At 38.0% G+C, this 27,002-nt stretch overlaps 1 protein-coding gene across 1 annotated transcript in view; it reads right to left on the bottom strand.

The window, feature by feature from the left end:
* Positions 1 to 1,796: 1,796 nt before the first annotated feature.
* TUSC3 (tumor suppressor candidate 3) overlaps positions 1,797 to 27,002 on the bottom strand; it is a 362,952-nt gene continuing 337,746 nt past the window's right edge. Inside the window, exons 9-10 of the mRNA XM_019526355.1 lie at positions 24,706 to 24,796; positions 1,797 to 2,392 (exon numbers count right to left, since the gene is read on the bottom strand). Of these exons, the coding sequence (XP_019381900.1) occupies positions 2,377 to 2,392; positions 24,706 to 24,796 (107 nt within the window). The 3' untranslated portion in view covers positions 1,797 to 2,376. The remainder of the gene's footprint in view (positions 2,393 to 24,705; positions 24,797 to 27,002) is intronic.

Raw genomic sequence — 27,002 nt, 5'->3', positions numbered from 1 at the left:
GGTGAGAAAAAATAAAAATAAAACCACTACAGCAAAGTTACTGAACTCTCAACTGTGTCTTGGGCAAGGTGTGTAAGAAACATTAAACTGTATGCTTCATCAACATCCTTTCAGCCAGAACCACAGTAAATCAAGAGAAAACAGCAGAACCTGACCCTTATTTTAGTCATCTATACCTCACATTTGCCTAATCTCAAGATTGTCGACTGGAGTCTCTGGGACCTCTTTGCTAGATAATATCGGAACAAATTTAGGGTAGACCTGTCAATACTTACCAGATGATGTAAACACTTTATCATACCTTAGTCACCTGTAGGAAAGACCACTGAAAGGTTGAATAAAAACAGCACACAGAATTTTCCCCGTTGATCTCCAAGTGAAGATCATCCACCAAGTCCATGACTAAAGTTTCTCTATTATATCCAAAAAAAACACCAGCCTGACAAGGGCCCAGGAAAATGATATCATCCAGATGTGCTTGGAGATGTTGGTGAATACCTGTTCAATGACTTGAGGAAAAAACTAACTTCAGAGTTCTAAGGGGTGGTTTCTTATTTGCTGGCCTGGTAAAAAGGCCGTAAAGTAGGTGTGTATTACATTTATGTACTTTTAAGAATGCCTTTAATACTGCTTTGTATTGACAGAGCAGCTGAAATGGTTTGGCTATAAATGAGAACTAGGTCAACCGAGCATAAGGAGAATGTTCATTTGTGTAACATTGTCCATGTTACTATGAGCATTTGTAGAAACTTCGGAGGAGCGTAAGCAGATCACTTAATCCTTTCTTAGGTGTCATCTTTGATCAGCCAACTGTTTATCCAGGGTACTGATCTGTTCCCATCATTTGTAAACAAGCACTTCAGAAATATATCAAAGAAAACCCAAAAAGTTGTGTGTAATAGTCAGTATCATGCTTGGGGCACAAAGCCGATATACGGAGGTAGATGTATATACCAGTCACAAGGTGAATGTAACATCAGAAACACAAATTGTCCACTAGAAGAGGGAAAATCACGTTGCAGATGTGCATAGGTGTCACAAGGTGACTATCTAGACTTTCCAGCATTATTAAATGGGAGAGGAGTCTTAGGAATAGGAAGGAAGTTTTGGTTTGGAAAAAGGTTGGCATCATTGAGCTTGACTACAGGTTCACTGTCATTTTGAGCACAGTGTGTGAACTTTCACCACAAAAGGAAAATGAAATCAATGCGGTGCAAAATTAACTCCAGCCTTCTTTATTTTACATTTTTGGTAGCATCTGGAACAAAAACTACTAGGCTTTTTTTAAACAATTGTGTAGGATATTTTGACAGCTTTCTATGCCAAGAGGATATGGAAGTCCCACAAGCTTTTCAATGATGTCAATCTAGACTGAATTATTATTACTAATGATCTGTATTGTGCAATTCTGGAGTCCCTTTTCACAATGCTGATACCCTTGATGTTACTAAGGAACACTACCTAGCCCCTTCAAGAGGTCTGAGAAAAATAATGAATGGCAGACTAAATGCTGTGGAGCCATTTACAACCTCATTGACTAGGGTGACTAGCAGGTGGAGGTTTATAAACTTTAATCCTGTTCCAGCATTGGCTGGGCCTCCTAAATACCATGATTAGTGAGTTTTGTTTGTACATTTTTAATAATTTGTGGTGCAGGGTTTTATTTGGGCAGATCAAGCTCTTATGTAGAAGCACTACTCAATCTTTGGGCCACAATCTTTATTCTTCTTGAGTAATTCAGTTCCAAGGACCATGACTTTAATCAGTTGTATTCTGTGAAAATAATAAACTCATACAGCTTGTTCAATGTATATTTTCTTTATTTTTCAAAGCAAGATGGCTTGATAAGGTTGAATACATAAATGGTATTTATGTAATCAAATTATGCTTTCCATTTCTTGTATGGTTTCTCCAACAGGAGTCAGAGAACAAACAGTATTTTGTTCAGGGTTTTTCTAAAGTGCATGTAAAGACAACTTTGTAATACTTTGCAAGGGGAGAGGGTCCTCTAACATTTGCTTCCATGTTCCTTTACTAAAGAGTCAACAGGCAGCCATACAACCAAAAGACACAGCATAATTAACTTTGTTTAAATCCTGTACCACTGAATATACAGTACTGAAAACTATTTTTCACAACTCCTGTTATAACATTTAAGGTTTACTATACTTGTTTCTATAAATTAAATGAAACATTCATTACATAAAATATAAAAACCACAAATTCATTTCTCTATAATTATGCTATATAAATTATCACAAAGAAACACATGAATGAACACAGACTGTTGAATAAACGTAATGTTGGTGAACAGATAGTATCAGTAACAGCTTATCTTCATAGTAAACATTAAGTTAATGTGAATCCCATTTGAGTTCATTTAATTAAGAAGCTGAAAAGAAAAGGAAAATATGATTAAATGCTGAAAATGCATAAAAGTTGGCTTCTTAAAATTATTTTAGCACAATAAATAAGGACTTTACAACATAAATTATTTGGAAAAAATCATTCAGTATTTGTGGGAAATAATCTTGTAAAAATTTTCATATCACATATTAAGTAATTACTCAAGCAAGCATGAAAAAGTTATGAAGATAAATAAGATTAGAGTGACTGTATGAACTTGAAGATCACCCCATAAAAATATTATTTAAAACATAAAAAATGTACATCAAGAATCTGTTTTCCCCCATTAAGTTAATCTTTTGGTCTTAAGAGTTAAAGAAAACAAAGAAAAAACTGCCATTTCTATGAGATATTTAAACATTTGTGTTCATTTCAAAGATTTATTTAAACCCATTTTTTAGAGCGCACATGTTCTGGCAGGAGACAGTATGTCAACAGACATTTTCAAAAGTTTTTTATTTATTAAAATGTGTTGAAGTGGAGTTGAAATTACATCCCTGTATTTATTACTGTTTACTTTTCCTTGTAATGAATGGAATGAAAACTTGTGTTACATAAACATTATATATACATAAGCATACATATACATGTATGTACACATATAAATATACATGTGCATACACACATATGCACACACATGTATATATGTATGTGTGTGTATTTTATATATACACACACACAAACAAACACTTATATGGCATGTTTCATTCAAGAATTCTATTACAGGGGAAACTGATACACGAGAAGAAAAGTCATCTAGACTCACCCAGTGAATGCATAATAAAGCAAAGAATGTATACATATTACTTTTGTTTTGGTGCCTTATCTGCAGAGCTGGAATCCTATATGGACAGAAAAGCTGGGAGGGATTTCAATAGATTCAACAGAGCTTTCTTCTTCAGCTTCTTATAAACTATTATTTTGCAACTTCTTACAGATATGTAGAATTCTTTAGCATGTTTGTTACCTGTGCTGTTATCTGGACCCCTTATCTGTTCTTTGTTTACAGTGTTATTCTTTTTATAATTACAAAACTTGCATACAATTTTTCTATAATTTAAAAATATTTTCCAATTTGAAGATACTCCCTTGCCACAAAAAGTGTATGAGAAGTCATACGCTTCATATGGACAATAAAAAATCATACCAGTCATATGGACAATAAAAAAGAGATGACAAATGGCTGGAAGTTGGAGGATTAGGTGAATATTGAAGCAAAAACAGTGGCTCAAAGTGGACAGCAGGATAAGACATAAAGAAAGAGAGAGAATGCTAAGCGGAAAGGTCATGTAAGGTGAAAAGTGTAAAGCCAAAAGTACAAAATGGAATTTAATTGAGAAATAAGAAAAGATAATAGGAACAGCAGTGACTACAAGAGGAGGCAAGGAGGCAAAATGACAACATGGGGCAAGAAGGGACACCAAGGGGCAAGAATTTTCAGGGTATGAACGCACGAAGATTAGAGTTTTTTTAATAAGGGAACATTTCAGAAGGGCAGCAGCTGTTACATTGTAATTGTTACTCATGGACAAGTTCAGAATGACATAAATGAATGAAGTAGTGTTGAAGTTGGAGTGCTTTTGCTATATTTGTATTGTTCTCAACTTGTCCACAAGTAACAATTAGAACATAACAGCTGTTGCCCTTTTAAAATGTTTCTCTTTTGAAAAGCCTCCAAATGTATGTGTGTCTATACCCTTAGATAGGCCAGAGTGATGAGAGTGCATTTAATTTGAGATGAGAAAACAAGGAAGAGGATATACTATGGTTGGAGACATGCAAAGAGAAGGTGATTTTGACAGTGGTATTTAGGAAGCCCTGGTTGAGAAAGATGTGATAACCAGTGAGGTCAGGTTATGGTAATCAAGAGAGGACATAATTTTTTGTCCGTTACATTTAAGGGATGTTATCGAAGGAAGGAAGAATTGCACAGACAAAGTAGAAGAAAGGAAAATTTAGGAATGTTGACAAAGAATAAAAATTAGAAGAAAAATGGCAGATTATCCCAAGAATCTGGCAATGGTGATAAGGTCATAAAAGAGAGGAGTTAACAGGAAAGAATGAAATTTGAGTGAAAGGAGGCAGTTCTACACAGTGACTGACTATTTAAGAAAACGTGTCAGAAAAACCACTATAGCTATAGAGGCTGGTGGTAGAAAAGTAGTTTGGAAAACAGCAGCATAAATTTGGTAAAACTAGAAGCCAAGAGAAATAAATAAAAATTGCCTGAGGATATAATCCAGGAGGATAAAACTCCATACCAAATATGGGGAGAAGCAGCCAATAAAGGATATAGTGAAGCAGTATTTACGCAAGGCTGTCAGAGAATTAGGAAAATTATAGTTGTGAAGTGACAAAGCAAACCATGATAAACATCCGAAGTGTCAAAGGTGGCAGACAGATCAAGAAGGATGAAGACAAAAGAGTAAACATTGGCTAAATTTAAGGCTAAGGCTAAATCTAAGGCTATATACAGGTATTTTCTCTACACTGGATCTGCTATGCTGGGATGTGTCCTAGCACAGGTGATACCCTTCAATGGTGTCTACACGTGTTGTTGTCCTGGGTGCTGCGCCCCGCTCAACTGGGACATGTCTGCAAAGAGGGGAACCTCTCTAGGTGCAGCAGCATGATACATGCACCATGGGAATCCTCCACAGGAGAATTCTCATGACAAGTGTAGGCAAGTGTGGAGGGGAGGGGGGGAATGGGGTCTCCCAGGGGGTTCTCTGCTTAGCACTTGCAGACCATGAGCTAAATCAGGGTGCAGCAAAGTCCCTTTGCAGCAGAGCTCACCAGGATCCCCTTGAAGGGGACATTCTTAGGGCATGTGCCTGCAAGTGCAGAGGGGGGACCTCCCACGAGGGTTTCTCACTCCACACTTGCAGACCAGGCCCTGGGAATTACCTTGCAGGGGGATTTGTGGTCATGCAGAATCAGACCACTGAAGCGCAGAAATGCCTGCTTAGGGTGGCTGGAGAGCTCCAAGCTGCCCATGCTCTCCTGTCATAATTTAGAAGTCACTGGCAACGAAACAGTGGCACTAACTATGACCACAAATTGTTGTGCTCACAAATTTAGGCATTTATGGTACGTGAAAAGGGCACAGAAATTCTTAGGTGTTGTGGCAACACACTGGCAACATCTGTTTGCAGTCTAAGAGGTACTCTAGTACCTACTGGGAGAGAGATGGCTGTGAACTTAGGAACTATGGTAAAGGGGAGGGCACCCAGAACCCAAATCTCCTAAGAGAAAAACTAGGGTTGTGCTACCACAAAACTTAGGAGCTTCCCATGAAGGGGCAGTATCTACCATGCCAATTTCTTAAGACCTATATGAACTGAATTCCACTCTTTGACTCAGATGAGACTGATTTATCTTTCATCATGAAATGAACTTTGTGCTGCTTCTCTCTACAAGGCAAGTAAAATGGAAGATGGCAAGCTAAGAAGGTGGAAGATAGCAGGAAAATGACATTTTTAGAAATGTATGTGGCATTTTGACAAAAAATGTAAATTATTCAGTCTTTTATTTATACATTAAGCATTCCTGAGAGTTTACCCGAGTTAAAGAATGAAGTCAATTTTACAGAATACAAGTTTGAACATAAATCCTAGTAAATATTTATTAGAAATAGATTTACCAGTTCAGAAATTCAAAGTAAATCAATTTAATTATGCAAGAAATGAGGCTGGTAATAGCAACTGTCAAAAACATCTGAAAGCAAAAGGCTGTATTCAAATCATAAACAAATTCACCTTTTATCTTCAAGGCTCCATATAAACAAATGTTCTTTCTGCTAAATGTTAATGTCTAAAAAGTTAAACATTTTTGTACCATGCTATTACTTTACTGAGGGGCCTCAAAGTAAAATCCTACCGTGTTCACTCAAGTTGTGTTACTGTACTGAAAGAAGTGCTGTCAACAGGGTCTACAAGAACAGCACATAGGGGTTACATACTGAAATGAACTCATACAATGTCATAAAACATTTCTAACTTTCACAATGCTTTAGTGTAGTTGTGTACTAAGAGTTTTTCCTGACTCCAGGGTACATTTTCTTTGTTTTGGTTGCATGAAGTAGCATTCTCCAAATAATCCTACAATACTTCATGTTTGATTTTATTTTCATTATATAAACATTACAGATCTGAGGTGTGTTTCCTGTTACAAATTTGTTATATTTATAATGCCACCTAGGAGATTAGTTCCCCTTTTCTGTTTGTCAGTGCCTTGCATGGTTATTCTTCCTTTCTTGTACACTTCCCTTCTTGTTTCCTTAAGTTTTTCTCGGATCAGTGCCATTCGTATTATTTCTTATGGCTTAATTGAAGATTCTACCATAATTTTTATATATTTCCTAAGTGCAATGGCTGATAAATATCATAAAACATGATTTTGCAACGATAAGTATCATTAAAAACAAATACAAATAGTATAAAGAGCTATGGAGTTTTAAAAATATTTTAAAAACATTTTTACAGTAGTGAAAAAATGTCTAAAATCTAACATATTAAAAAGCAAAAGAAATAAGGTATCCTATTCTCCTATAACAACTTATAGATTTAAAGGAACAGTTAAAGTGGTTGGTAATCTAATTTAACTTAAAACAGTGAAGTTCATCAGGTTAACAGCCCTGGAATTTCATTCATTTACATGTTATTAAATTGGGAATCTGCTTACCTCTATAGGTGAAAGATCCTTCAATCTGTGTTAAAAAAGCAGTACCAAAATGCTAAGACTTCTCACAGTGGAGTAGAACAATTTGTGCCCAACAATTATGCAATTACAAACAATATTGACCAAACTCTCTAGTGCCCAACAGACAGCAAGTAGGACACAGCCTTGGTTTGGCAAGAAATGATTAACTTGTTAGCACATATCCACTGCCATAACTACCATGAAACACTAGTATTGGTTTTATAGCACATTATATTTTACCCAGCTCCTGAATTCTTTTCACACCAGATGGATCAGAATGACCCTCCTCCCTTTTTATAGGCCTTGATCTCCCAGTAATCAGCTTTTCTTCTCCTAACTGTGTCTGCTACCCTGGAAATTTCTCTCTTCCCCTCTCACTACTTTGTTTAGTATGCTGTGCCTGGCTTGTTCTGGTCAGACCTGACAAAGAAAGTCTTGCATTCAAAAGCTTGACTAACTCTGTCCCAACTACACATATGGTCTACTGGGCTAGGGACAGACATTCAAAAAGCCTGAGCCTGATTTGATTTAATCTTTGCAGGTTAGTTTAACCTGCCTAGGTTGAACCAGTTTGCAACTACACAGACCTTCCCTCTGGACTGAAGAAATAAAAGCACATGGCTGCAGTGGCTCAGGCTAGAAGATGGGGGTGCTAGACCAGTCCTCCATTCCATTCCATAGTGCTTAGCTGGGGGGGTGCATGGCCAGGCCCTGGAAGAACACTCTGATTAGGGAGGAGTGTAAACCTCCACCCTGCCTACACAGGACTCCAGCCCTTGGCTAGTACTCTGAGGCAAGGGGGTGGGTGCACTGCATGCATCGGTTGATAATACTGAGATTTTCAGTCTCCCTCTCCCTGCTTCTTCATATGGTTTGCAAACCTGATAGGTGAAGGAGCCAGCAGGGGGCTGATAACACATCATTTAGCAGCCCTTCAAGAAAAGAAAAGCCTCTCTTGTTAGTTCAAGCTCTTCTTAAACAGCTTATTCCAAGGAAGGAATGGAAGGATATTACCAGCTGACCTGTTGATTAGCTCAAAAAAGCGCTAAGTGGACACTGTCCTATCTGCCTTTGTCCTGTCCCAGTGAAACTGGAGACACACACACAGACACCTCTCTGCATTAGCTAGCATCCACATGCTGGCTAGGGTCCGTGGGGTTGAAGTTGGGGTATTGTGGGAGATGGGAGGGAGGGAGGAGGGAAAAGGGATCCCTGCTTGAGCAGTGAGTGGGGTGCAGCAGGCAGGGGGAAGCCAGGCAGATCCTGCTGTGTCTGCAGTCTCTGCCAGAGCTCTGGCTAGGGAGGAGAGGGGTGGGGCCAACTATGTCCTCTGGAGCAGACAGCCCAGCCCAGCCCAGGGCTGCAAAGCATCTGAGATGCTGGGAGACTCTGGTTTAACTTAAACCAGGAAGGGGTCTGGGACAGATACTGCATAAACCGGTTTGACCCAAATTACTTAAGTCTGATACTACACACAGCCAGGTTTATCTTAAACCAGTTTCAGTCATTTTGAAACTGGTTTATGTACGCTGAACTTATGTTCTGTTACAGGTTTAAACCAGTTTCTGATCACTTAATGTCTGTGTGTAATGTCTGTCCTTAGCTATAACAGATAACATTCTAAGAAATCTTCCCCGCTTCCATAATTTCTGGACCGTCAAGACTACAATAACAGTCTTACAATACCTAAATAATATGAATGCTTTGTGACTACGGACAATAGTTTCCGTCCTTCTTCTCTCCCTCCCTCCCTTTGAATGGAGCAAGTCAATGTATTTATCAATGGGTCTTATTCCCTTTCTTGAGAAAACTGTTTCAAGAATGTATTAGGTTTAAAGTAGTTTCTGTTGATACATTTGTCATTGTAATTTTTTGTGTTACAATCATACTTTTCTATGCATTGAAAAATGTATGCATCTCCTCTACTGCTATGTGATAGAAACATGCAATGAAAGGAACGGTGTTGAATGGAGGAAAAATGACTAATAGGAAACAGATAAAACAAAAAGAAAAAATAAATAAAAATATCAAAATTATATCCTGCCCTATCCAAAAGGCTCAGTTATAAGTGTAAATTTGCTGTTGCTTTAAATTATTTGTCACCTCACTGTCAAATTCATTTATTATTAAGAAACCTGAACAGATAACAGTTAAAATGATAAAAGATGGTGGGTGTCTTCAGTGAAGTGGAATTGAATTTTATGCTTTAGATTTCCAATGATGATGGTGAGGGCAAGGCAACTGAGGAGCTTACTGAAAAGGGCCAGTATATATCATAGTTGATCAACTGGACAGAACCAACATAGGAACATCTTTACATGGATCTTTGACTGTATTTCCAGCTTCCAGGACAGGCTGGCAATACAGGCCAACCTGGACAGGCTTGCAAAGTGGGCAGACCTCAACCTGATGCCATTTAATAGGGAGAAATATAAAGTGCTCCATCTGGGGAAAAAATAATCTGCAACACACTTACAGGCTCTGCTGTGCTACGCTTGCCAGCACCACAACTGAATGAGACCTGGGTGCCGTGATAGACCACTGAATGAACATGAGCCATAAATGTAGTGTTGTAGCTGGCAAAGCTAATCAAACACTGGCATCCATCTACTAAGGCATCTTGAGCAAGGCTAAGAATGTCATTCTCCCCCTCTACTCAGCCTTGGTGAGGTTGCAACTGGAGACTGCATCCAGTTCTGGGTGATGCATTTCAGGAAGAATGTGGAGAAGCTCAAGAGTCACATGATTAGACGCCTATAGAGAGGTCATATGAGGAGAGGCTGAAAAAATTGGGACTGTTTAGCTTGGAGAAGAGAAGACTCAGAGGGGACTTGGTGGCAGCCTATAAGTATGTTAGGGGCATACATCAGGGCCTGTGGAAGCATCTGTTCACCAAGGTCCCCAGAGGAGGACAAGAAACAATGGGTACAAACTGATTGACGATCACTTCAGACTGAACATAAGGAAAAAACTTCTTTACAAGTTGAGTGCTGAGGGTTTGGAACAGGCTCCCCCCAGAGGTGGTACAGTCACCTGCCCTGGTGATCTTCAGAAAGTAACTTGACAGCCATCTTGCTGGGATCATTTGGCTCCAGCAGTCTTTCCTACCCAAGTGCAGGGGGGCTGGACTCCATGATGTGTAAGGTCTATGAAACTATGGATGATGACAGAACCTTATAGCATTTGCAACTTTGGTTGGAACAAATTGCATTTTGGTTGGCACATATGCATTGTGTTAGTTTCTGTATCTGGTAAAGAATTAAAGGATAAGGCATATAATTAATGTCACTCATCATGAGGTTTATAAGAAACAGGTTATGACAAAAATAGGCTATGCCAAATAAACTTGATTTCATTCTTTGATGAGATTACAGGTTTGATGATGTAGTATTGCACAACACTGACTAAAAGTCAGCATGGAATAGTACCAATGAAAGACATTAAATGGATCAGATAGGGGTGTTTTGACTGGGGCTACACAGGGCTCTTCAAAATTTTCATCAGTTATCTAAAAGTAAATATAAAATTACTGTTGATATTTGTGGGCCACATGAAGTGAAAAATAACAATTAGAGGGCCCTCAAGGACAGAGAGATCTGGGCTGCCTGGTAAACAGTGGGTCTATTCAAAAAACATTTTTTTCAATACAGCCAAACTTATACAAGGAATGTAGGCAAAACATAGAATACTGGACTACATCCAGACTTTAAAAGCAGTCATAGTGAACAAGCAACAGTATGAACCTGCGAGAAGAACAACTATTGTAATTCTTGGACATAGAAAAGGAGTAAATTTTACCAGGGTAAGAACAATGTTTGACTATTGTATACAGTTTTCACGTACACACTGAAAAAATTTTTGAAAAAGAGAAATGGTGCAGAAAAGAGTCATGAAAAGATTAGTAGACTGGAGAAAATGTCTTATCATGGGGCTTTAATAACTCAATCAGTTTATTTTATCAAAAGAAGATTGAGGAATGACAGCATTACAGAGTATAATTATCTTTACAGGGAGAAAATACCTGTTATTAAAGTGCTGTTTAATGTAGCAGAGAAAAGAATTACAAAGAACAAAAGGGCAGAAGCTAAAGTCTGACAAATTCAAATGAGATATAAAGACATATCTTTAACAGTGATTAGCCATTGGAATTAACTACCAAATACAGTAATGGGTTTCTATCAAGATCTCCTCAGATCAAGATCAATGCCTATCTGGAAGGCATATTTTAGCCAAGTACCAAGGTACTGGGCTAAATGCAATGGCAACTGAGTGATACTATGATGTAGAGTTATATAGCAAAAAAGATAAAATGATTTTCTGAATTTGTGAAAAGTCCCTCTCTTTCTTGTGTCCACAGGCATGCAGCTTCAACAGGAGTGGTGGAGTCTCTTATGCAGACTACCATATCATCTAATGGCTTGGGAACTCTCCTCAGAAGTAGAAAATGTGGGCCTGAATCTTTCAGGTTTGATGGACTCAAATCCACATCTTCCACTTCCTGGATAAGTATTCTAAATGTCAGATTCTTGTATAAAACATAACTAAACCTGCAGACTCCTTTTCATCTGGTTGTCTTTCTGAATGAAACAAATTCTTATCCAAATCTTAGTAAAACCCACTTGACACTAACATTGGACAGAAGGTCTCGAGAGAGAGAGGGGAAAAAAGGACTACTTCAAAAGATGCTTGGATTTGGTTGAAAATATTATGAAAATGGCTGTCAATCCCTTTTGCTTAACCAAAGTGCAGAACTACACACAAGCAAAAGGTGTGTAAAAAAATGAAACCCCAAAAATGTACAATTTAGGTTCAGGTTCATTTTGATATGACTGGGGGTTTATTTGCATAAACAGATTTCCCAAATATTCAACAAATATTTCAGCTATTTCAACCCATATCTTTAGTATACATGAAGAAAAGATGGAATCAAAAGATTTTGATTTTAAATATGCAGAGGCTGATAAGGAGACTAAATTGTGCAAGAAGTAAGGAATTTATGAAGGATGGATTTAACTATTTATAGAAATAGCATATATCATAGTTAGTAATGTTAGAGCAGGATTCAGATTCATTCAGTAAAATCAAAACAGCCATACTGTGCATTTAAACTGAAAATTGGCTAGTAGATGGAAGTGAACTTGGGATATAATAGAAAAGAAGTTGCTTTGAATAAGAAACATTGTCAGGAATGGAAAGGAAACAGCACTCACTAGTGAAAGATAATTAAAAGGGAAGGGACATTCCTTTAGCCGTTTTGGTCTAAGGACATAGGAAGACAAGGTTCTCTGGGTAAATGTAATGTCTTTTATTAAACCAACTAAATAGTTGGAAAAATTGTTATTTGCAAGTTTTTAGGCACAAATACCCACTTTCAGGCATTTATACATGTGCTCCGGGAGGCAGGGGAGAGGGGCACATTAATTAGAGCAGCTCTGGAGCTGCACTAATTAAAGCACCCAGAGTGCCACATGTATCAGGATCCCCCTACTAAAAAAAATGCTGTGTGTGGGGGGGTGCTTTAACTAAAGCTTGTTGAACAAGCTTTAATTAAAGTGCCCCGACCAGCATTTTTCAGTGCAGGGATGCTGATACACGTGACACTAGAGTCTGCTGGAGTGTGGTAATTACTATGCTCAAGCAAACTCGATGTAATTATAGCACATCAGAATAGCTTTGTAATTACAGCACATCAGAGTAGCTTTGTAATTGCAGCACATCTGAGCAGCCTTGACGCATGTGTATGGGTGCCCAGGAAGATCATATAAAAGAAACCCACAGACCAACATGCATAGGTACACAGAACCAGCAACCACCTTAAACACAGCAAGAAAGCTGTAATACACAGCCAAGTCCTCTGATACCACCAAATCTCCACTGAGGAGAACACCCGTGATCATCACCTTGCAAATCTCAAAGGGGTTTTCACTAAACAAGGACACTCCTCCAGAGAGTTGGATCAAATTTTTGAAAGACCCACCTGGATACAAAGTGAAGAACTGCACTACTAAAAGAAAATCCCCATTAATTGCACACCATTAGTTATGACATACCATCCTTCCCTGGAACCTACACAGAAAATGCTCAAACAATTGCAACCCGTACTAGAAGAAGACCCAATTCTTAAAAAGAGCTTTCCAGAACCACCCATACTAGCCTTAAATAAGCACCAAACCATGCCAATTTCATCACCAAATGCAAACTTTCTATGGCCCAAAGCACACCAAATGGATCCAGACCATGCCAGGACAAGAAATGTAAAATCTGCCAACACATTTCCATTGCTCCAACAATAACTAGACCCCACAACCGAACCCTTATCATTCCTGGATCTTACACCAGCACCTTCAGAAATCTAACGTATCTCATCCAGTGCACTGAATGCCTTGATAGAAAATATGTAGGAGAAACCAAATGACAACTGTGTACCAGAATGAATGCACACCAAAAATCCATCAACAACAATACCCAATTACTTGCTTCTCACAAGACAACCACTTTCTCACAAATTTCTCAGATTTAATCCTCCAAGGGAATTTACAAAACACTTTTTGTAGATAAGCCTACAAATTTCACTACGTAAATCTACTGGATACAAAATGGGCTAAATATAGACACTGCATTTGTGGCACAATATAACCTGCCTCCCATTCAATAACCCCAGGTAACCCCTCTACATTTTACCAGCTACATTCTATTGCCAGGTTAACATTCCCCTCCGTACCCTCCACCTACCTGTTTCACACTTATTAGCTCACATCCCCTGTCTGACACCTATTGTTTCACATCCCATGCATTTGCATTTGCACAGACTTTCATTTTGCATATTGGCCTGTATTCCACCCAGGAGAACACATAAAAACCAGCAGACTCTCCCTATGCCTGAAGAAGGGTGTTTGTGCCTGACAGCTTGCAATGAACAATTTTTCCAACTGCTTAGTTGGTCTAATAAAAGATATCACATTTACCCAAAGACCCTTGTCTGCTTGTGTCCTTAGACCAACATGGCTCCAGCCAACACTCCTGAAGCTTAGGACTAATCCAAAGTAACAATGTGAACACATTCTCTTGTGCTGCTTTGAAACACAAAAGTAACATCACAATATATACCTGTTGTCTTATTGCATCACATTAGTTCTTTGCTTAGACTATTTTGCTGGCACGGAATGAATGAATGAATAATTCCTAGTGAGGCTAAAATATAGTACATAAGATGGGTTTTTTTGTGTGTGGTGGGAATATGCTACTGCTAATATATTCTTGGGTTACAAAACAGTTCTCTCAGAGAAAGACAGAAAGTTAGAAAATGCAGTTCAGGTAGGGCAAGAGGAACAATTTTGAAGAGTGGAAACAAAAACAACGATTTCAACAATAAATGCCAGCAATTAAAACAAGAACCCCGTTATTTTAGCAGAATGGAGAAATCCCAACTCACCATTGCAAGAAAGGTGGATCAGCAAAAAGCTTGCAAAATCCCCACTACTGAACTATAACTAACTCTAGAAGAGGCTTATATGCTACATATTAAAGCAAGCTGTTTCTCTCTTTCATTATAGTTCACCTACACAACACAAAACCTTCATGTTAGCTTCATTCATTAGCATATCTTTTGATTGGCACTGAGTCCCAGCCTAGCCATTGTCTCATCATTATTTTTCATTGTGTAAAAAAAGTATTGATTACTACAGTACACACACACACAGAAAGAGAGGGACAGAGAACCTCCAAATGAGGTTGGAGAAGCTTCAAAATAAAACATAACTTGCAAGAATAGTGTAATCAAAATTGATATATTTGTAGGCCTTTTGCTTATCCAGCTTTCCTGCAGTGGTGAATTGGGTGTGAATGAAATGAAAATATATATACACATTTTAGGGTGACAATTTGGATTTTGGGGAGCACTAGATTTGCAGCTAAATACAAAAGCTTTTTCCTGTGTCTCAGCAGAGCTGCCGGTCACAAGGCAGAATGAAGTATTAAAAATAACCTTGCAAATGCTTAGGCAAGCAGTTTTCTAAATAGCCGTAGTGTTAGAGCCCAATGTGTAATGAGAACAAGATGCGGCCCACCAGCTATCATCAGGAGATAAAGCAGAAGCAAGACCTTGGAGATGGTGCTGAAATCAGCAAAGAATGAGAAAGAACTAGCAAGTGACCAAAAGAAGCAGAGGTCAAAGTCTTATGCATGTGCTTTTAGCAGAGAGGCATGTAAATAAGGGAGATGCATAGGCAATTATATGCTAATAAAGTAAACAGTAAACAGAGGAGGAGCTTAAGATGGGAGGAGAAATGGGTGGAACAGAAGGAGGGACAGCAGTGGAACAAATATTAATATGTATGAACCAAGGTGTATAAAATATGAAAAAAAATATTGTTCAGGGGTTCTCCCCATTTTGTTTGTTTTTTGGCACCTAGTCCAAAGCTGTATCCATTCTGAATAAAGCTGTTGTGAGCAATGTGTGCTGGTGTTTGCTCCCCGCTTGCTCTGGCTAATGAGTAACAGGATCCATAAGCAATTGGATCATTATCTCCCTAGTTGTTAGGTGCTGCATGGAGTCGGGGTCTAACGCATGTATTCTGTCTGCAAAGAGAAGTATGAAAAGATATGGGGGTGCAAGTGCATGACCCCCCCCCGCCCTATGCTTACCCACCCTTTTGGGGTTTTCAGTCATTCTCTCCATTTTGTCACCAGAGTGATCAACAGGAGGCGCTACACTGGCAGCGGCACTATTAGGGGTAGGGGGAAGCAGCATTCACACCATTTTGTTTGATATAGTTTGAGAAAAATGAAACAGCCTTCTTTTTTCCCAGTCCTTGGCTCTTGATTTATCTCCATTTGATTTCATCTTGATATATCTTCAGCTCATGGAGGTTGGTGGTGGCAAGAAAGAGGATGCACAGCAGAAGACATGTTATTTCATTGACCTTTTACTGATGCATGCTGCTTCAGTGAAGATTTATATATTGTTCAGTGATATACAGCAGACAAGCAATTTAGTACTTATGACTTTCTTTGAAGAAGTATAGCAAATTTGTGATGATGCTTGTGACTGTTTATGTAACATGAAAGTCATTTTAGTTTTCTTTTAAATGTCACCAAAACACACACAAATAAAAGCTGTAAACCCTCACCCTCCCCTCTACTTTTGGGTTGTCATATTTTATCATTGATATGTCACATTACTGAATTATATTTTTAGGGCCAAATGTCATTTAGAATACATTGGCATAGCTCCCTCTGGCCCTTTGTACTGATTTGTATTATTACATCAATATTCATTGCATATTGTTTACAACCAAACAGTATAAAAAGTGATGAACATTTACCCACTTTTTCACAGCTCTACATATACAATCTGATGGACCCAAAGTAGAGCTAGGAATTCTTCTTATGCAAAAATAAATCTAAGTTTGTTCAAAAGAAACTGAAATCAGGCAAGGATTTCCTTTTGCTTTTTAATACACGTATCAAATGTAAAAATAGCAATATTCAGCTTGCACAGGCAGGATAAAAGACTAGAGTTGGACAAGGATTTACTGTATAAATGAATCAGTGATCAAAACCATTTTGGCAACAGACTGAAACAAGAAGAAGAAAGAGGAAAGAAAGCAGAAAATTAAGGCAACTGTGAATAAATGTGGGAATATCCTGTTATAATCAAACAGGTAGAGGCACTGAATGGGAGCAATACAGGAGAAAGAGATGGTTGCACAGAACACTGCAGAACAAAGCAATAGATTTCAGAAGTTTTGCTGATAACACATTCTGTATTCTTTGTACAAAGGTAAATTTGGAGCATCAGCAGGCACTGCAGGAAAAGGAAAATAAATTATAAGGCTAATGAATATCAGGGAAGTATGATATTGAGAAAGAATATAAAAATAAAAAAGGATAGTTAAATAATTGAGATGGCAACTGTTAAAAGAACAGCATGTATGAAATGGAAATGACAGAATAAGAAAATAAATATAAACAGGTATGTTCTCTGGTCAGTGTTCTCTACATTGTCATTTCATTAAAAATTATGAGAATTACAGGCCTAAGCCAAAGAGAAAATTTAATCTGAAAGAACCAGGCAAGAAGATGGTATAATCATGGAGATTCACTGTAGAAATCAAGGTTGATATCACTGAAGTCCAATGAATCAATCGGATCTTAATTCAAACAAAACCCTCAGAGGGCTTTTGGGTTACAGTACCCCAGGAAGAATAAAGAAATGTTTGAAGGCTTTTGACATATTGAGCAGATAATTAGGAAATAAATGAATCCTGGTAGTATCAAAGGAGTAACTCAGACTTTAGTGACATTTTCTGATAATTCTCTACTGTGGCAGGATCACACCAAGGGATCGAATGGCAAGTAGTTTGTTCCAATTACTTCTAAAACACAGAAGATTCTAGGAAAGCAGCAGCTTGTAAAGTGTTACTGCATTTTATCAGGAATGCTCTTTGAAGAGTCAACAGAAAGAAGTAAATTACATAGCTTTTAGAAGTGAATCAGATAAGAAACATATGACTGGAAGCGTGTTTCAGGGCTCCTGAGTCCAGTCCCCTGTTTGTAGGGAACCATTTATCCAGAATTGTCTAAAGTTGCTGTTTTAAACCTCTGCATGCAACTACAAAGCACAACAGCTACCATACCAAGGACAGCCTGTGACACGCCATGGGTAAAAACAGGGAAGATAAAGACACCACCAAAGATCTGCCACTAAAACAACATGGAATCTGTTGGTTAATAGACACGCAGAACCTACAACCATACCCCATTCTACAAAGGAAAGCAACTCTCCCCCCTAATTTGCAAGACACTCAGCAGAAGAGCAATACCTTCTATCCAGGAAACTCTGTTTTCTTAAAATACCCAGATAGAAGCATCAGCATATCCCAGTCAAAAGCCCCAGGCTTAGCTGTGGACAATCTCCCATTGCTTCAGAGGAAAATGCACATGATCCCTTACCCAGGAGGCAATTATATTTACGGAGGGAGGGAGTGGGGAACTCTATCTGGATCATACTACTGATCATGATTCTCTAGTCCCCCTAATGGAATTACCAGATACTTACCACATTACAGCCGTTTCCTCTATACCCCATACAGAGATTGTGAATACATGATCACATGCACAGTTGAGTCAGAACTCCCAGTCCTGTTCACACCATCATAAACTAATCCAGTTCACTCTTAAAGCAATTTGCCACTACTTTGCTTGGAAACCTATTCCAAAACATCATTCCCTTGATATTCAGAAATAATTAAATTTCCAATCTAAATAGCCATGAATAGCCACTTCGTAGCCATTTGATCTTGTGTCAGTGTTTTTCAAACTAGAAAACTCCTTTCCTTCCCTAATATTTATGCCATAAATGCACAAAAAAGTGATCATATTCCATGTGGTTAAGCTAAACAAGACAATCTCCTTTCAAGCTTCTTTCATCATAAAAGATCCCACTTTCTATTCATCATTTTAGTAGTCCTTCTTGAACTTCTTTCAGTTTTATTTACCTTCTTTGAAGACTGGTAAATATGATAAAAAATAGAAAGTCCATATGGTATTCTAAATATTGAACATAGCATTCTTACCAATGCCTTATACAGTAGTACTCTGTCATCTGATCTATACTGAATAAACCTCATCTAATACATGATAGGTTACATTAAACTCTTAAACAGCTGCACCCTAAAATCAACTAATACTGTCTTTCTCAGTTGTCGCCAGTCTGCTTCCATCTTATAGGTAAGGACTTGTTCATCCCAAAGTAAATTATTTTTAACTTCATTTCAGTTATAATGCTCCAACCTGTAAAATTACCTAACTCTTCCTGTATAATAAATCCAGCCCTCTTCCATATTGACAATCTCATTTTACTGCCATCTACAAATTTCATAAAGACACATCCAACTCCAGGGAAAAGGTCACTGAATAAAATGTAAAGTGGGAAAGGTAATAAGAGTAATCTTTAAAAAAATACTACTTGGATAACTCACCTCTTAACATAACTTGTTTTAGTCTTTTGTTAAGCTAAATTTTTATTTACCTTGGCTGCTTACAGACATTAACCTCCCTCCCACCTCCACCCCCCACCCCCAATTCCATACTTTACTGGGAGAAGCATAGTGCTAGTTGGACCCAGCTTCACAGCATCTGTATAGATCGGGCAAACTTCTGCAGAGCTTTTTGGCACTTTTATCTAATAGCTGATTCAATCAATTATTAGATAAAAGCACCAAAAAAGCCTCGCTAAAATGCCTGATCTATACAGACGGTGGGTGAGCGAGGTCCAGCTAACGTACCGGGTCTTCTGGGCATGTGTTGGACTTGGCACAGGAATGCACTGAGTTTAAAGTGCCTTTTTTTTTTTAAATGTCTGTAAGCAGCCCTTATGATTTTAGCATTGATCCCCATTCTCTGTAGCTGGTTAACGATTTATTTCCCATGAGATGTGATACCAAAAGCTTCGCTTTATCTCCCAGGTTTGTTTGTAAGGAAGTTCAGGGAAGCAAAGAGCCTGCAGTGTGAATACTGGGCTGCCAGGGAAGGATTTTTTTGGATGATTATCTTTTATTGGACAAATTGTATGGTTCAGATAAAATTAGGCAAACTTTTGAATACAAAGCATTTTTCATTAGGTCTGCAGAAGCAAGCACAGCAGTTGTTAAGAAGAGGAGCCAGAGCTGTGAAATTAGGGAGAGGGGTGGGGGAAGGGAAAATTCCCAAGGGTAGGAAATAAACAATTAACAGAAAAAAGAAGCTTGATATCCCTTGCAGGTGAGGATAGTGAGGTCAGAAAAGGACTGGTTGCTATGTGAGAAATGTGCTCTTACTGATCTATGTGTGAGAAAGATTTAAGATTGTTACTTGTTCAAAGGAGTACTAAAAGAAGGGAGGGGCTAAATTCATGACAGTACTTCACTCCTTTTTATACTCCCAACTCACCAATTGTCACTGTTTTAGAGGTGGACAAAAGAAGAGACCTAGAAGGCCAATCTAGAGAAATGCAATATTTATATCAACACCTGGAAGATGCAAGCACTGAATTATTCCCAATGGTGCCAGGATGTATAACAAGCCATTAATCTTGCCAGGTAAATTCACCTCATTGTGGAGCCAGATAGATGAAAGAGACGAGCTGTGACCCAACATCACCAGGATCTCCTCTTCCCTCCTAGAACTATATGCCACATCTACAGTCAAATATATGGATCTTGGATAAGCCTCCTGTCATGTACAGACTCACTGATGACTTCCCTGTTTAGTGGAAGATTGTCATCCTTGTACTGCAGAACTGCCACCATCAATTTCACTCTTTACCCACTTTACTCCTCTATTCTCATGATGAACTTCACCAAAGGCTTGGGAAAATCCCCAGATAAACTGCAGTGAATTCTTCTTATGATGAACAGCTTTATTGACAAAGGCTTCTAGTAGGTCACAAAGATATAATTTTTCCTTGTTCATGTCCTTCTCATGTTAATAATCCAGGCATTTTGCAATTCTACTTTTTAACTGTAGTTTTAACAAGTTTTTTGGATCATAGGAAAGGATGGGTGGAAAGGACCTCACAAGCTCATGTAGTCCAGCCTCCTGGGCCAAAGTAGGATCATCCCTGACTAAACTATGCCAGCCAAGTGTCTGCCCAATCTGGTCTTGAAAATTTTCAGGGAGGGAGATTCCACAACTTTTCTAGGAAGTCTGTTCCAATGCTTGACCATTCTCATAGTCAGAAAATTCTTCCTAATAGCCAATCAAAATTTCCTCTGCTGCAGCTTAAGGTTATTGCTTCTAGTCCTATCCCCTACAGCCACAAAGAAAAGTCCATCTATATCCACTCTATAATTGCCCAACAGGTATTTGGAGACTTTTATCAAATCCCCTGCCTATATCTTCTCTTCTCAGACTGTGCTTTTCAGGTCTTTAGTTATTTTTGTTACTCTGGACATCTATACACATGCTCCAGGGTGGAGGGTGTTGCTTTAATTAGAGCAGCTCCAAGAACTGCTGTAATTAAAGCACTCACAGCATCACATGTGTTCAGTGTCCTATGCTTCAAAATGGCATTAGGGGTGCCTGAACTAAAGCTTCTTTGACGAGCTTCAGTTTAAGTGTTTCTGCTGCCATTTTGAAGCATGGGGACACTAAACAGACATGACACAGAGGTTACTGGAGCACATTAATTAATATATTTCAGCAGACTCGATCGATTGAATATGCTCCAAAACATGCTAATTAGCATGCATTAGACCAGACACCCAGTAATTGTATGGATGCCCTTTGTGCTGGATTTGTTCTAATCTGTCCATGTTCTTCTTGAATTGCGGGGCCCAAGACTAGAACAGTCACTTTTTCTTGATTTGCAAGTATTTGCACTTTTTGCAGCAAGGCACACTATTGGCCCATAATCAGCCCATGGTCTACTGTAATCCACAAGCCCTTCTCCGAGGTACTGCAGTCTGTCAAGCATAACTCATGATTTTGATACAAGGCTTGTTAACTTGTAATTCTGAAGGTTATCCCTTCCCTTTTTAAAAATATTATGTCCTCTCCTTTAGATCTCTGTGATAGGAACTACTTTTAATGTTAAGTTACTTAAAAGGGAGATGAAGTTCTCTTTCAAAATCTTCATGAAGAATAATCATCTTCATGAAGATTCTATAACAAATTTATTTTTCATGTTTCTTCCAAAATCTATTTTAATTAATTTATGCTATTTTTCTGATTCACAGATAGGGCTAGAAATTGTCTAAAATGGATGGAACAACATAATTTTAGTAATCTGGAAATAATGAATGACATTAATCGTGCTCTTTGTTACCGCAAAAAGGAAGTGAAAATATTTTTTTAGTTCTCCCTCTAGGTGCAAATGTCCATGTAAGTTGCCCTAAGACATTGGAGTTAAGAACTTTTTTTATTGCCAGAATAGATTATTAGGTTAATGCAGTAGACACAGCTACACAAATATATAAGACCACGCTGCATTAATCGGGAAAAAACCCAATCCTGTAATTAGCAAAAATACTGACTTCTGATTTATGGCCTTACTTCAAGCAAGAATGTAAAAGAAAGGTCTTTAGAATATCTCAAAACATGGTATTTTGTCTTATTAATTGCTGTTTATTAGATTACACTGAAGTATGCCAGATGTGTTAGACAGGTGAGTAGCAAGGCCCCCATGTGACACAGCTCACACTATGAACAGACAAAGCTAAGAAAAAGATGGGTTACACCAACTGCTGATCATACAGCAGTGATATTGTTATTCAGCACATATTCCCCTACTCCCACAAATCTTGTTTACAAATTATTATTTTTTTACTAGTGTTTATTGGACTGGATCTGTTTCTGACATGAAGCTAAGCTATTAAGCTGGATGATACAATATGAAGAAGGTTTGGATATGAAGAGTACTTCTGCTCCATTTTGGGGGTGAATGCCCACACTAGAGCAGCTAACCTGGAGGTATTTGCTAGCAAAAGTGAAACTAACATGATTTTTGTGAATGTTATCTGGTGTGAGGACCTGGGAGCCTAAGTCTACAGTAAAAATGTATTTTGAGGAAGGTGGTTAGTTACAATACTAGTTATAAGGAGACAGCAATATTTTATTACTCCTGTACTTTTCGTATGGTTAGCTTCATCCTTTGAGGTTCAAAATGAAGTCATTTCAAAACAAATACAAACTAGTACACACAAAGCTATAATTGAAATCATTAGGCATCATCATCATCATTATCAATCTTAATTTTTTAAGAGAAACATTTTTTCAGCAATAAGAATGGCATGTCGTACTTAACTTAGCTGAAAAGAGGCTTAAAAGGACAATACAGGACCAGAGAAAACAGAGCATCTTCTTATTTTGTACTTTTTAAACATGGCCTGTGATTTTACAGTCCCTACATGGTACTGTCTCCAAGTACCTGAGAAATTGCCTTTTTTGAGATGATGGCCCCAAATGACAGCTTTGCTCCACTGTAGAAATAATGTCAACAAACAATTTTTTTTTTTGTGCCACAGACATATCTTTCCTAGCAGCCAGATAAGGATTATGGCTACATAGTCAATAGAAAGTTTTGTTAGTATTGGCTGCTGGTATTGTAATTTCCTTCAAGCACATACACAATTGACAGGCTTTACTAACGCAGCACCATCCTCACAACAAAAGTATTATCAAAAGCAGTGCTGCACTGTGGGTACGACATGCCCACGTCTTCCAATCCACCTTTTAGCACTCTATAGGTTCTTTTGCAATGCATTGTCGGATGCCAGAACTCTTGGCACCCTCAGATTTGCTAATGATTTTGAAGAAAGGTGATATAATTAAGCTAACTTTGCTGACATAGCTGAAGTACACATTAATCAGACTTTAAGCTTTTTCAGCTGAAATAGCTTTTTAAAAAAATTACCAAGAATAATTAACATTTAAGCATGCAATACAGATTAAAATATATTCTTTCTTATTATTAGAATAAAAAGCTAATAAAACGTAATAAACTGAAAATCAGTTGCACTGATATATACAAATTGTAGTCTCCTTAAAAAGTGACAACCAAGCTTTGTTCCCATTTCTGTTAAGAGCTCACATCTAAAAAGTTGTTTTGATACTTATTTCTAGAATGTATGCTATTATCCACCCACTCTTCTATCATTTTGAAGCTTTCATACAAATGCAGCACTAGTGGTATTTTCATGTCCCAAAAGGTGGGGAAAAACTCCACCCATCAGAGGTAGTATATTCAGATTTAAAGTATTTGTGGATTTAGTTTATATGATATGTGAAGTTTCTTACAGAGTATTTTGACAGGGTGATTCATCCATTATAATGACTACAGGTAAAGCTCATCTGTAGAGTAGACAGAACTTTTCAGGGGGCTGGTATAAGGTTGAGCAACAGGAATTAATGGCCATAGCAAACCTCATCAACTTCCACTTCAAGAGCTTCACCTTCCATGGAGCCAATAAAGAAAATAATTTAATGATGTGTCAGACATTAGGTCCAACTGGTGAACAAAATAATGAGAGCACAAACTATTCCCCACATCAACTCTTTTTAGACACCCCTAAAAAGACTTTAAAGGAGAATAAATGACTGAACATTCATGAAGAAGAAAGGTTAGCAATGATCTATCTTATTTTAGGAATGGTGTCCTTTGCCTAACAACCACAAAATCACTATGTCATTTAACAGCTAAATTTCATTGCTCCTAAAGGCATGCCGGAGCATCACTATACCAGAACAGACTCCAAATTTAATCACATGAGACTCTGCTCCAAGTTCTTTCTGTTTTGTGTCCTTCTTCCCTTCTACCCTCCACAGTTTGTCTTCCTCCTAATTCCTGTCTCCCTCTTAGCTTTTCACAGATTCCTGAGACTATCTATAATATACAGGAATAACACTAGAAGACGAGAAGGCCATGCAGGTCTATACAACCTGAGAAAGGCAAAAGAAAAGGTGCTGACCAAACCAGCCAGGCAAGTGAGCCAGGGTCTACAGCAGCAGCAGTCATGATAACCTACCAGCTCGAAACTTTTGAGATAGACCACTCACCTTGTATCCTGAGAAAATCAACAGAAAATTCAAAAGTTAGAATTTAATATAATAAAAGATTACCTATATGGATAGCCATGGTATTTGGAGCGGAATATTGACAGCAGGAAGCTGAAGAAGAAAACCACCAGACCCAGTCCTACAAGGCATATTACTGGGGAAAAAAAAATTTACTTGCACAGAAAGACACATAAAAAAGATTAACATCTGGAATCTCTCCTAAGAAAAATATTATTTATGTCAATCATTCACAAAGAAATTTGACATAGTTAAATACCTAAGTTTTGCTATCTGTATTGTCACCTCATGCTCTGTACCTTCAGACAGGATATCAAAAGCTCACATGGGAATAATATTTATTTCCAGTTATTAAATAGCTTGTCAGTATGAACATATTATCAATGGAAAAAGGAACAGTAATTTGCAACTTGTACAAAATGTTTGCAGATGCAAACACCTTTCTGGTGATAGTGGATTTAATAATCTTTGTAAATTATACATTTCAGTCAATGTAATTTCAGGTCTTGTTCACTCTCTCTGAAAAAGAAATTACACTTAGAATAATGTCCTTTGAATGGTGTCATGTTCTCACTGTTCAACTACCTATAGTAAAATAGCAGTGAAGGTAATTTAATTGTTGTCTCCTTTGGTTCTTTAACAGTAAAGAAGAATTTTATAGCAAAGATCAGATTTGAATCAACTTCTAAACATTACTTTAGACATTACATCACCTGAAATTTAAGTATCACACCTTAGGCAGGCAACTCAAATTTGCAGGTTTAGATGCCTAGGCTTTGTATCCAGATTGCCTATTTGTTCAGTAGGGAGTTAGCTTTCCTATTGGCCAGCTGTAGGTAAGTAAAATGGTGTACTTGAACCCATCCTCCCTTTCTGAGGTTAGGGATATAGCTGCAAGGGAGGTGTTTCATCATATCAGGATCCAGATAATTCAGAAAAGAAGTGCCAATTTGAACTAAAATGTCTAACTGACACAGTATTAGTGAAATAAAATGAGGAGTGTGCAGCTATCTTTTGCTCAATACAGTAGTTTAGTGCTTAGAGTATTTGCCGAAAAAATTGGCACCTTTGGATTGAGAGGCCTTAAACCCACATCCCCCACTTCCTAGGAATTTGCCCTAATCACCAGGACATGTGCTAGGCAGCTCTGAGAGCATATTTTATCTTTCCTCTTGATGCTGGCCTATTGACTAGGCAGCTAGAAGTGCAAGACCTGTGGGGCCAGAGGGAAAGCAAGTAAGGGGGAGTGGGGTGTGGAACCTGGTTCTATAGGCCAATAAGAAGGGATTTCCCCCAGAAAGGTGGGATTTGTGGCTTCTGGCTGCTACTTCTAGGATTATTTCTATTTTTTTTTAACAGCAATTATCAAGATCAGACCCCAAACTGGAAACACACCAAAAGATACGAGGATATTTAGGGTACCTACAGTGTTACACTTAGGTCACTTCAGGGAGGGAACAAATTTAGACTGAGAAAGGTTTAACCCATTCTTGTAAAGGCTTACATGTGTTCACAGCACAGCCCAGAGGTTGGAAAAGCCTAGCCACTTACCCCAGCCCCAGGGCTTTGCTATTTCTACTCCCGGACTCTGACCGAGCTATTTTTAGGTCATCAACCCTTCCCCTCCTCTAACTGGGCATGCTACAAGTTTTAAGAGCAGCAAATTATTTGGTAGTTCCTTTTAAAGAGATTTAAATGAAACTCGTTCTTTGAAAAAACAATTTATAATTTTGGTGGTCAGATTATGTTTTCTCATTAATTTGACTGTGGCATTAGTTGATTTCTTCCAGGCATAGCTACTTGGGTCTGTTTGAACTAAAAGCAAATAAAGAAAATAGAGCTGCCTGCCTGCCTGCTTTCCTCCCTTCCATAAATCAAGTTACCTAAACTAAATTAGCCAGCATGATTTGAACTAACTTAGCATAATACAACGTAATCATGGCACACAGTTATGCTGTAACGTGGCACTAGGCAACAAACTTAAGGTAACTGTCAATGAAATTTAAACACCTTTTTCTGTTTAAAACAAGATAGGAAGGTGACAGAGACATTCTCAATTCGGGTTCATAGTTCTAGTCAATAAAAACTATTTATGTTCAGCAGATGGCATTTATAAATTCTTGTAAAGTTATTAGGGTATTATATAATTTATGTAACAGCAGTTCTGCCACAGACTACCATCACCCCTACCAGAGTAAAGATTCTAATCCAATTCCAGTTGAAGTACATATAATGATTCCTTTGGACTTAAACATCAAGCCTAAGGAGAGAAATAATTAACGGATAGGTCTAACACTGGGGTCGGCAACCCCTGGCACGTGAGGCTATTTTGCTCAGCGTAG

The sequence above is a fragment of the Gavialis gangeticus genome, unplaced genomic scaffold, assembly GCF_001723915.1.
Source record: "Gavialis gangeticus isolate Ggan-Ray unplaced genomic scaffold, GavGan_comp1, whole genome shotgun sequence".
In the NCBI taxonomy this organism is placed as follows: Eukaryota; Metazoa; Chordata; order Crocodylia; family Gavialidae; genus Gavialis; species Gavialis gangeticus.
Note: the sequence above shows the minus strand (reverse complement) of the source record. Positions and strands in the feature narration are given on the sequence as shown.